The sequence below is a fragment of the Ictalurus furcatus genome, chromosome 6, assembly GCF_023375685.1.
Source record: "Ictalurus furcatus strain D&B chromosome 6, Billie_1.0, whole genome shotgun sequence".
NCBI classification, from domain to species: domain Eukaryota; kingdom Metazoa; phylum Chordata; class Actinopteri; order Siluriformes; family Ictaluridae; genus Ictalurus; species Ictalurus furcatus.
In genome coordinates, this window is record NC_071260.1 from 31,108,652 (window position 1) to 31,121,720 (window position 13,069).

At 40.7% G+C, this 13,069-nt stretch overlaps 1 protein-coding gene across 1 annotated transcript; it reads left to right on the forward strand.

Annotated features, from left to right (window-relative positions):
- The first annotated feature begins 3,227 nt into the window (after positions 1-3,227).
- On the forward strand, positions 3,228-11,934 carry acp6 (acid phosphatase 6, lysophosphatidic). The gene is made up of 11 exons (XM_053627647.1): positions 3,228-4,052; positions 6,119-6,343; positions 6,519-6,647; positions 6,909-7,039; positions 7,145-7,224; positions 7,308-7,395; positions 8,082-8,214; positions 8,496-8,596; positions 10,174-10,266; positions 10,805-10,970; positions 11,066-11,934. Exons 2-11 carry the CDS (start codon positions 6,128-6,130, stop codon positions 11,198-11,200), a joined length of 1,272 nt encoding a protein of 423 aa, XP_053483622.1. The 5' UTR covers positions 3,228-4,052; positions 6,119-6,127; the 3' UTR covers positions 11,201-11,934.
- Positions 11,935-13,069: the final 1,135 nt, after the last annotated feature.

Genomic DNA, 13,069 nt, shown 5'->3' on the forward strand with positions numbered 1-13,069 from the left:
CCAGTGGAACGTCTTCACAGAAGAATGGATGTTATTATAACAGCAAAGGGGAACTACATCTAGAATGGATTGTTCAACAAGCACATATAGGTGTGACTGTCAGGTGTCCGCATACTTTTGGCCATACAGTGTAAGTGTAAGTGTGTGCACATTCTAAAAATTGCTGGGCTAAAAATAACCCGATTTGCGTCCATTTGGAAAACCAGCGCTGGAACCAAGTACAGTAAGGTTGGGTTGTTGACCCAGCATGCCAATTTAATCCTAACTTTCATAAGATTTCATTCGTCCTGATGGGAAATTAGGGTAAAAATAATTACATTACTGGGCTGTGTACACCGAATTTTTACTTCAACACTGAAACCAGATTTCTGAGTCATTTAATGACTTCACTGGTCGTTTAAATTATATTTCAGTGAACAATATTAAATCATATCAATAAACATTTTGAAATACTGAATCATGAACATCAAATTATATATGAATTATATGAATTAAAGGTCCAGCTAAATGAGAAATGATGTTAAATGTAAACATTTCTTGCCGCTGCGACCGATTTCTTTTACTTACGTTGTTTTTCCGGTCGCTGCACTCAACAGGCGCAACTGAAAATTCTAGAAAATGAATCTTGATGCTCTGCGCCTGTTCTCTTTCAGGTCCTCATCCTCAACCTAGTATGCTAGATTGCCCATCATCAACCCATTGACAATCCTAACCCCCCCCAAAAAAAAAATTGGAAGTATAACCCAGCATTTTTTTGGTGCATGTGTCTGAGATTCTTTGTTAGTACTAGCGATGACAAGAGATTTTTAGATAGCGAGCACCTTAAAAGGCCGTTAGGAGTAGACGACAATAAGACAGATAGAGATCAGGAAAGAGAGAGAATCTGTATCAGAGCACCTTATTTGGTTTCACTGAAACTGCTGTATAGTATTCGAAGTGGGAATATGACCGAGTAATTTAAAAGCTTCAGAGGGTTTGCTGTGTTGGGGAAAGTAAACTTTACTATGGATGGATTTGTAATTTGCATGTAACACTGAAAGTAAATATGAAAAGAATCATTTTAAAAATGCAATAGCTTTATTTTCCCAGAATGCATCATCTTCTGTGAAAATAACTGCGTCATTATCATTCTGATCACATTAAGCCAAAATCACTGTTTTATATCGCACATAAGTCAAGCAATCTGTGAATTTATGCACCAAAGAGCTCCATCCCAAGAAGCCAAAATGACACTTCAATCAGGTCAAGACTGTGAAAAAGGACCTCAAACCCTTGTGTATGAGTGTCAAGTACTTATATAGGATAATGGAGTGTTGTGTTACTGTGAATGTCAAAGAGACACACTTTTTCAAGGAGATGACGTTCGCCTAGCTCAGGTGCCTCCTGCTTGGTTGGAATGAAAACCTGCAGCCACGCCGGCCCTTTCCGGATAAGATTGCCCACCCTTGGCCTAGCTCGTACGACGGGTACGTTACCTGTTAACGTCATGCAAACAGTGTGCGTGGCATGACAAACTTGTGCAACAATCAACTCGAAGCAAATCATCGACGCATGCTCGGGCGCAGGTGTTCTCGAACTCTGCGTTTCCCGCAACAATACTTGTGCCTTAACTGAACAGTATAGTCATTAATAATCCAGTGTGCGTATTAGATTTCAGATCAGATTTTTAGTGTGCAATATTCAAGATGATAAAGAAAGCGCATGAAGCTTCATACGCAGTACATCCTTCACAAGAGGTTTGACAGACGGAAAACCGTACTCGGGTCTGTCTTAATAAATAACGTTCGTTGTGATTGATCAAGTGACACTTAAGAGAGTGAAAGTAATGAGATGTTCGTCAGTCTGACAAATAGTTAAAAAAAAATATATAATAATCCTGGAAGCGTTACATCCAAGGGTCAACGGCTACAGCTTCTCTCTGCATTTTAGTCGATTAGAAATGTTATCGGAAACCAGGGTTTAAGATCATTTTAAACACGTTTAAGTATGTGTAAAAGGCTAAATTTATGTATACACAACTGTGATTTCAGCCTTATGTAAACCCAGATTGGGAATGTCCATGTAATATGCCACAGTGAACACTACTGCAGTGCAGTCCAGAACATAACACATTGTTGTTTTTGTGGGGTTTTTTTTTTGTTGTTCATTCATGTGAAACATGGTGTGAGTGGCAGTTTACTGGTGAATTATGTACATAAATCTATAATCGTCATTGCTTTGCTTTTCAGATGACACAATATTTCGGATTATTTAATCATTCAACACGTATCCTCACTCACTGTGGTCTTCTTTTCTCTTTAAATAAAGGTTGTGTTTCAGTCTACAATAAAAACACTTCTGTCGCTTGGATTCTAGGTCACGTGGATTTGTTTTTACAGAAATGGTGGCAATTAGTATAATTAAAATGACGAATATCTAGATGCCTTGTTAGCATAGCGGACCGAAAAGACACAGAAATGGAACTTTATTGTGTAATTTAACCCTAGGAACAAGCAATGAGTTCAGCTTGCATTCTTCTTGCTTGTATTTGCATTGAGCAGGAACTCTAGGCATCTTTCTCCTGGTGTTTTTCAGAGTCAGTAGAAAGGTCTCTTTAGTGTCCTAACTTATTGTAACTGTGACCTTAAACTGTTCATGTCTTAAGGACTGTCCCACAGGTGCGTGTGCAATAATTGTTTATGGTTCATTGAAGAAGCATGAAAAACATTGTTTAAACCCTTTCCAATAAAGATCTGTAAAGCTTATTTTTTATCTTTAAATCTTTAAAATACAGTCTCCTGAAAAAGGGACGTTGCAGTTTTTGGTGCGTGTGTATATTATACTGTACATATAGAATAATTGACTACAGTCCATTGACTTATTAGAAAATAATACACACCCGGAGGCGGTAATGCCTCTTTACGCCTCGGGTGTGCATTATTTTCTAATAATTCAACGGACCGGTGTCAATTATTCCGCTTATAACACAGTTACCACACCTCAAGACGTTGTTCAGATGTTTTATATCGAGACATTTGTCAGGTTTTTGTCTTTAATATGCTCTTGTGTGTGGAACTAATTTATAACACACCACATCTCAAGCCTCCGCTGTTAATTCCAAAACCTCACTTTAGAGCCAGTAACGAAGGATTGCCTTGTGCCAATGATATGCAGTTACTGAAGAGAGAGAGAGAGAGAGAGAGAGAGAGAGAGAGAGAGAGACAGACAGACAGATAAAGAGAGACAGAGATAGACAGACAGAAAGTGAGAGAGAAAGGCAGACAGATAGACAGACAGAGACAGACAGATAGAGACAGACAGAGTTCACAGGGTTTTCTTTTCCATTTTATGCTAATAATATAAAAATAGAAAACAAACAAACAAATAAATAAATATCGATAAGCCGACACACACTTGTTCGCAGGTTTCCTCGTTTTTTTATTTCTGCAGAAAATACAACGAATAAATAAATAATTATTGATACTCGTTCCCCGGCTTATCACACGTGCTCTCCATGCAAACGTGGAGAACACCACACAGGAAGTAACCCAACCTCAGGATGAAACTCAGGTCTGCACCACCACACTGCCCCCTGTGTGTGTGTGTGTGTGTGTGTGTAATACCATACACTAAGATTAGCAGGACTGTTACTGCAACATTTAAAAGTTGAATCATACAATACATTACAACTAAGTAGTAAGTCATGTTTATATAAACACACATTTCTAAATAGTTCCTTCACTCAGGCACTGCAAGAGAACACCTCACCTGGCCGCTAGTGCACGCTGGGTCTGTTTTAGAGCTAAACCGTGCACCTGAATTTTACTGCGCCCATACAATGATCTATACGGTAATACATAAACATTGTCAAAGTGGGGCTTTGGTGTAATTTTTTATTGGGAATTGTAGTCTTTTTAACTCACTCCACATGAGACTGGTATGGCACATGAAACTACAAAGTCCAGAAGACATGTCTCTTCTCTCTCCTCCGCCTCTTACGTTTTCAAAATACCGAAAGTTTGCCAACAGGAATGAATGCAACGTTAGTTACCTAACCGGAGACCAGTGAACTAGTGAGTAAAAACGACTAAACAACCTTGTTATAACCAAACATGCGTTTGTTTGACTACGGATAATAGTGTGTGTTGTCACGATCAGCTAACCGCAGTGATATGATAATAACTTCAGCTCGCCTGACAGATAGATAGCTTCTAAATGAAATATGATGTCGGTAAAGTTTTATGACACACACACACACTCATTCTCTCTCTCTCTCTCTCTCTCTCTCTCTCTCTCTCTCTCTAACAAATTTATATACAAGTGAAACAATCCAGTGTAACTGTAATGCTTTATCTTTACTATGAAGAGTATAATGCTGGTTAGCTAACAACCTGCCGGATTTCCGGTGTCGCAAACCGAACAGAACTGTGCCATGTAATGTGTCGTTCGTAAACGAGTCGACTCTTTGAGCCGACTCACATATCTAACATATCCTAATGAAGAACATTCATGAGTGTTCTGCAAGCATGCTTTTCTAACGCCTTGGGGTTGTTCGTCTGAGCAGATTAAAGTATAGTTAGGCAAAGAGCTTGATCAAGTTTAATAAAACTGGCAAGGAGTCATTTGGGAGTCGATTGCTCTGGCTTACTTCATAATAATAATAATGATGATGATGTTAATAACAATCATTCGCTCACTTTCAGTAACTGCTTCAGACTGATCATGGGTTACAGTGGACCCAGGAACAGTGCAGGAATACACCCTGTGTGGAATACCAGTCTTAGTGGACACCATGCATACACTCATTCACACCTAGTGTCAATTCATCTTAATCAGTCCACCTACTGGTATGTTTTTGGGAGGTTGGAGGAAACCCATGCAGACACAGGGAGAACATATAGAGAACCGCCACGGTGAGATTCACAGCCCTGAGCTCAGGATCAAACCCGGGACCTTGGAGCTGTGAGGCAGCAACGCAGCCCATATCGTAATATCATTCATATCATTTTATTTAGAACAAGTACTATCAGGGTTCCCAGGACACTGTGCAGTTACATCAAGGACATTAAAGCATGTACACACGTGGTTGACATTCGAAATTAAAGACAGGAAAAGGTCTAATAATATATATTTAAAAAACAATACAAAGAATATACATGCTTTATGCTCTATAAGGTAAAACACACAGAAAATTCAAATGTAGAGGGCGCAATACGACAGGATGCAACTGAGTGTGTTTAGTTTAGTGTTTTACGTTTTGGAAGCATGAGGGTGGAGAGGAAGACTTTTAAACAGTTTTGGGGGAAGTCCAAAAATTGTGAGGTGTCTCCCAACATTCCTGATGTAGTTTACATTGCCAGTCTGCATCCACGCCCAGATGGATTCGAATGCATTGCGTCTGGAGTGTAGCTTCTCATTCCTGTAATTATCTAATCAGCCAATCGTGAGGTATAGATATTAATCGATATTAATATACTGTTCCTAATAAAGTGCTCAGTGAGGGTATGTTATGACCAATCTATAATATCTCTATATATATTGTTTTACATTATTGACAGTATTACAATATTTGACTGTATGTTTTCTCTCTGGTTTTGTCTGATATCTTATTCACTGTGCTAGATCTGCCTGGTCTCTCAGATCCACAGTGCAGAGGTTAAAATGATCCATCCTGATTATATTAATATCCATGTTTTATTTTATTTAAAGTTGACCCTTTTCTGCTGCAGGTTTGCACGCACGTTATTCTGACTAGTTTAACTTTCCAAAATGGTTGTCATTAATCTTCAAGCACAACAGAATGGTCAGTAATATTTTTTAGTAACTTAAAATAGTTAGTGAAGTCAATGAGGCTGTTGTTCTGTTACGATTTCTTTTCTCTCAAAAAAACACACAAACAAACAAACTAACCCTGGATTTGAAATGTATTTCAGTCACTTGTCAGGTGTGATCAAAGCTCTGATGGCTAATTTCCGTTTCTGAGGGGGAAAAGTGTCCAGCAATTCACTTAATCATATTTCTGTGCCTCTAATATATCGTAGGTTACACAAAAGTGGACCGGTTCCTATGGAAAGACTAGAGTGACAGATTTTCTCTCTCTCCCCCTCTCTCTCTCTCTCTTTCTCTCTCCCTTCCCAAGTACAACACCATGTTGGCCCGCGTGGGTGCTATAACAACAGCAGTTCTCGGCTCTGCAGTGTTCTGGGCGCAGCAGAAAAACACCGAGCCTGTACAGGAACACTTGGATTTGACCAATACTCCTAGTTCCGACCAGTCCTCATCTCAGTATGAGCTGAAACTTGTTCAGGTGTTGTTTAGACATGGTGCGAGAACACCGCTGAAGTCTATACCAGACGTTTTGGAGGTGAGGTTCACTGTAAAAATAAATAAATAAATAATTGGGGGGGGGCTTTCAATTCTTATTGGAATACTGGAGCGAAGATATAGAGACTGTATAATCTTCCAAAGCATTTCCTAAAATTGCTGCACATTGACATGCGGTCTGCTCATACAATATGTCGGCTTGTTGGTCATTCCAGGCGCGCTGGGTTCCTGACCTTCTGGAGGTTCCAGATCACACCAAGATCGATTATGTCGTTACAGACCTGCAGGGTGGCCCAAGACCTCCTTCTCCTGTGGAGGACAGCTACAGAGCTAAAACCCTGGCGGTCAGTGCACGTGTACATGTTGCGTGTATATATGTAAGGCAGGAAAGACGGGTTGGCGGTGTTGGATACGGCAGCTAGCAGATGATTACTGTCCGAAAAAGAGAGTAGTTTTGCTAACATGTATGTCACGGTCAGCGGAGCAGAGAATATTTGAAGAACATTTACAGATTTTTGCAGATAACGTTCCAGCTAAGGTCCTATGTAGAGATGTTCCATTTGGGTCTAAATGACGACCTTGACATCACATTCCCTGTTCCTTAGGGTGGCACGTATCCGGGTCAGCTGACCACAGTGGGCATGCAACAGCTGTATGATCTAGGACTAAGGCTGAGGAGGAGGTACATTCAGGACATGGCCTTCCTTAGCCCATACTTCAACAGTAAAGAAGTTTAGTGAGTTCATCTTCAATTACTTTCCACTGGTATACAACCGTTCTGTACGATCGACACTGCTCGCTGCTGATATAAGGTTTAGAGCTTGAGTCTCTTCGTCTGCAGCGTTCGTTCAACCAACATCGTCCGCACCATCGAATCAGCCAGGTGTCTGGTAGCAGGGTTGTTCCAGCAGCAAAACACGGGTAAAGACGAACGCACCGTTTACTGTATGTGGATGTGTTGGGGATAAATCACAGATTGTTTTATACCCCGTTTATGCTTTCAGACACTGTGTCTATCGTCACAGAAGAAGCAGAGAAAGAGATCCTCTACCCAAACTACCATGGATGCAAACTTCTCAAGCTGCTCAGTGGGTGAGATGAAATCTGAAAGCTGTATTACTGAACATTCGTGGAAGATTATTACGGTTTATTTATTATTCAGAAGCAGTTAACTGTTGGGATATTATTCTTTTAAGTCATTTTCACTTCCTGTTTTAATTACTGATAGTTTTCGACGGAGATGACAACACTGTCATCACTGTGAGTCCATTAGAACGAACAAGAAAGTCAGGCGCAATACAGAGCAGTATTGATTACATTGGGTATTATGGTATTATATAACACTTAATATTTGCATATGCCGTAATGCCACTGTTTGTAGTTTTGTAAAAAAATAAATAAATAAATAAAGATGATTATATTGGCGCCTGGGACACAAACGTCTAGGTTCTGAACCTGCGTTTATCATTAAAATGCGTAGAACCTATTAGTCATGCATCACATACATACGAAACCAGATACTGACGTTACAAACACTCCGTGCTGAAACGCAGACATCGACAGACGTTCATCCACGAACACGATGGTTCCATTAAACAGTGACGTTTTCCGTTCTGTGCCTCAGCAGACTCTGAATGACTTTGAGCTCAGCGTACTGAGGTGCATCAAATTAAGTCTACCAGCCATGTTGGTCCCGGATAAGCTTATCGGTATTACTGTCTGAAATTAGTTCCAGTGAGCAGCATTTTAAAATAACGTGGATGTTTATGGTGTTTTAGATCCCGTTGGGCAAAATCGTCCACGTTGCCCGACATTGCTTCTGATCTACAGAGCATTCAGAGCGCGTTGGGTGTCGGGCCTCATCAGCGTCTTGACTTCATCCTCATTAGAGATGACATGGTCGCCAGAGAGGTTAGAGCACTGTTTTGCACACTTTTCTCTAAGAAACGTCTCTAGGGGCCACATAGATGTTTCGTAGTAGCACCGGTAGATGTTGTTTCGTAAATCCGTCATAGCAGTATGATTTCTTTTCATTTGTATCTAGTAACACGTTCTCACGCACTTACTGTACGTGTACATGTCTTAAATCCCAGATTTGATGGTTTTGCCCATATCAAAGCTTTCCTGGCATGATTAGGTTTAGAAATACTATCAAAATCTGGCCAAAATTTTCATTTTGGTTCTCCCTTTAGACTCACAGGCTGCCGTCCCCTGCAGCACTCGATAGCTGGAGAGCTAAAGTAGAGCAGAGAGCTGTGGATATGATCTGGTACATCTATGAGCCCAGTAACAGGTGAGCCACTCTAGAAGGCATCTTTCAGCTAAGCAATTTGTACATGTGGCTTATGGCTTTTGCACATTTTGTAGATTTTTAACAGTGTTAAAGTAGATTTAAAAAAAAACTTTGCTAACGCTGATTATAGCTGAAAAAAAGAACCTGTCTGATTCTTTATGTTCTGTATGTGCAGTACAGGTTGTCTGAAAAGTCAGGAATCGTTGGGAGTTAAACGTCATGAATGTATTTTTTTTTAAATGGCGTTAACATTCGATGAAAGGGTAGAGAAATACGCAATATCTATTCAGCCAGCTGTGTGGCAGCATGTGCGATACATAAAATCGTGCAGATATGGTCCAGTAGCTTGGGATAATGTTCACATCGACATCAGAATGAGGGGAAAATGTGATCTCGGTGATTTTAACGGTGGTATGATTGTTGGTACCAGTCGAGCTGGATTGAGTATTTCTATAAGTGATGATATCCTGGGATTTTCACACACAGCAGTGTGTAGAGTTTACTCAGAATGGTGCGATAAAGAAGAACATCCAGTGAGGGCAGTTCTGAGGAGACGCCTTGTTGATGAGGGAGATCAGTGGAGAATGGACAGACTGGTTCGTGCTGACAGAAAGGCTACAGTAACTCAGATAAACACTCTGTATAATTGTGGTGAGCAGAAAAGCATCTCAGAATGCACAACATGTCGGACCTCGAGGAGGATGGGCTACAACAGTAGAAGACCACGTCGGGTTCCTCTTCTCTCAGACAAGAACAGAAAGCTGAAGCTGCAGTGAGCACAGGTTCACCAAAACTGGACAGGTGAAGACTGGAGAAACGTAGCCTGGTCTGATGGATCTCGATTTCTGTTGAGACACACAGATGTTAGGGTCAGAATTTGGTACCAACAGCATGAATCCATGGACCCAACCTGCCTTACACCTGGTGGTGTAATGGTGTGGGGAATGTTTTCTTCAAACACTTTAATACAAATCAATCATGGCTTGAATGCCACGGCCTGTTTGAGTACTGTTCCTGAACATGTGCATCCCTTCAACACCACAATTTACCATCTTCTAATGACTGTGATAATTCCAGCATGATAATGCACCATGTCCCAAAGCAAAACTCGTCTCAAACTGGTTTCACGAACATGACAATGAGTTCAGTGCTCTTCAGTGATCTTCCCAGTCACCGGATCTGAATCCAGTAGATCACCTTTGGGATGTGGTAGAACGGGAGCATGAAAGTGCATCTGAAAAACCTGCAGGAATTGCGTGATGCAATCATGTCGACATGGACCAGAACCTCAAAGGAAGGTTTCCAACATCTTGTGGAATCCATGCCATGAAGAATCGAGTCTGTTTATAGAGCAAAGGGACTGGGACTACCCCGTATTAATATACTGTTCCTAATAAAGTGCTCAGTGAGGGTACTGCTACTGGGTATGCTCATTGGTTGGTTCCTGACTTTTTGGACACCATATAATAAATTTTACACTATAAGTCATTGCTGCTAAATAACAGTTACCAGGGAGCTACATAATGAGAAAATGTAAACATTATAGACTATAATTGTGTGGTTTTCTTTGTATTCAGGGAAAACCTACAGCTGTGTGTGGGTCCTGTCCTTCACACTCTTCTCACTAACATGGAGACCAAAGTTCAGGGTAATGCCTCAGATTCAGACAGGTGAGTGTTTAGATTTTTCTGAATGCTTACACATTGAAAGTATACACATTGTAGGATTTCTTTAAAAAAAAAAAAAAAAAAAAAAAAAAGTAACCACATCCACACCTACAATTATCTCTTATTACGAGGACCTAGCAATCGGGATTTCTGAATCGCAGGAGCACACTACTTACTAAAGAAGTAATCGTTATTTGTATAGCAGAGTACTTAATAAACCACAATCCTTCATATGACTTACTAAAGACAAACATATATATAGAACAGGTACAGTTATCATAAACACTAAAACTGCTAAGAGGTATTAAAATCAAGATGATAAAAATGGGTTTTATGCTCACTTAATGTCCAAGTGGAGAGTGTTCCAAAGTTTAGCCTCACTTAATGGCCTGCACTCTGAGATAACGTTGACGAGCTGTCGTAAATCCTTCCTATCACATTTTCTCCGTACTCATAAACATTCTGTGAGATTACTTTACCCCCCTAGTGTTGAGACCGAAATTGTCTTTATGAGAATGTCTGTCTGTGTTTGCGGTACAAGGAAGCTGTTTCTGTACTCGGTGCACGACACTACGCTAATGCCGTGCTTGATGGCGCTGGGTGTGTTCGATATGAGATGGCCTCCGTATGCTGCAGACATCACGCTCGAGCTGTACCAAAACCGGCACGACATGCAGCACTATGTCAAAATATCCTACATCGGGCAGGTAAAACACGCACTGTGACACTCTACACTCTACAGGCCCTCAATGATGTAATGCCTTGCTTATCATTTCTAAATGCGTTCTTCTGTGCCTCGAAGGATCAGAAAATCCCCGGGTGTAGTGATGTCTACTGTCCTCTGAAAGAGTTTAAGCAGGCATTGTCCGTGTACGCGCTTCCTGCGGAGAGCTACCACACCCTCTGCAACCGCAGAGCAGAAAACCCCACCTACTGACTTCACACTACCTCACGCCTTTGAAAACACACACACACACACTAAGTCCACTAAAGTTCAACACCATCCAGTTCTGTTCAGTTCAGGTTTACACGTGCCGATGGAAGAGCTTTATTCTGATGTTCATTACTTGTTTTATATAGTTTTTAGGGTTTTTCTTCAGCAGTATTAGTATCAGCAGATTTACATTTTAGTTTAGGACTGTCTCGATCGTAAAGCTCAGCATTTGCACATTTCATGGTCAACGAATAAAAACTGCGTCCTGTCCTTATTGGAAGTTATGTCTAAGTAGACTTGGTTTTTATCATATCATCAATCACCATAACACACACACACGCACACAAAAAAAAAGCTAATCCAAAATGATGCTTTATTAAAGATTGTTAATACAAGGTACTCAACACAAGACAGAAGGGGAAATGGCCCCGAAACGTGATCTTATTTATTTTGTTATACTGTAATGTATGCAGCAATTTGTCACTCAGGGGCCAGTTTTGCATTTGTGGACCTATTGTCCTCATGAGTGTGTGCTTATCTTATTCCTCCCTCTATGGGGTGTTTTACTGCACTGCTAGCATATCTATGATGTGAAAGATGATGTAGGTGGTTTCGCCTTGTGTTTTTTGTGGATTTGTTTCAACTTTACTTCTGTCATTATAATGTGTCCTTTTAGTAAATATAAATTTTTCATGGTGTTCAAGCTTAATCAATAAATAAATTATTGTGTAGTCCAATATTTTACTCGAAATGTTTTACTCGAAACACGCACAGGAAAAGGCGTTATGTGGGGGGGGGGGCAAGAAATAGCATCTTAATACACTGAAAACATGCACAAGCTAGTGAGGGCATGAGAATATGAGGAGTTTTGTTGTTTTGCCTCCATACTGTAGCACTAATTTAAATAATAATAGTAGTCATTTAAATTTAAACAATGACTCAGGGGCGGTTGGGGAAAAGGCTGGGTAATGTGTTATATTATGTTTGTTTGTGTTTGTTTTTCTCTCAAATGTTCAGCTGGCCATTTCCCTGTTTAGTCTCAGATTCCTGTTCTTGTCTGACAGGATTGGTACTGTACTTCCTGTGGTCTTCGCCCATCTGCCTCAAGGTTTGACGTACGATGCATTCTGAGATGCTTTTCTGCTCATGACGGTTGTAAAGAGTGATTAACTGAGTTACCGTAGACTTCCTGTAAGCTCAAATCAATCGGGCCACTCTCCTCCGACCTCTCTCGTCGACAAAGCGTTTCTGCCTGCAGAATTGTCACCTCACTGGATGTTTTTGTTTTTGTTTTTGTTGTTCTTGTTGTACACAACATTCTGTGTAAACTGTGAAAATTGCAGGAGATCAGCTGTTTCTAAAATACTCGAACCCTCCGGTCTGGCACCAATAACCGTCTCACAGTCAAAGTCATTGAGATCTTTGACACTTCTTCCCCATTCTGATGTTTGATGTGGACATTAACTCAGGTTTTTGACCTGTATGTGAGTGATACTATGCATTGCACTGTTGCTACGTTATTGCACATCCCATTCCAGACTTTGTTCCCCCGTTATTGTTATAACAGCCTCCGCTCTTCTGTGAAGGCTTTATGCTGTATGCTATATGGAATGCATGTTGTAGGGATTTGTGCCCAATCAGCTTCAAGAGTATTACTGAGGTCAGGCACTGATGTTTGGTGAGGAAGCCTGGGGTGCAGTCAGCGTTCCAGTTCATCCCAAAGGTGTTCAGTGGGGTTGAAGTCAGGGCTCTGTGCAGACCACTCGAGATCTTCTACACTAGATTTGGCAAACCATGGCGCCTTTATGGAGCTCAGTTTGTGCACAGGGGTGTTGTCCTGTGTGCTGCAACATGTTTGGGCCCCTTATAGTT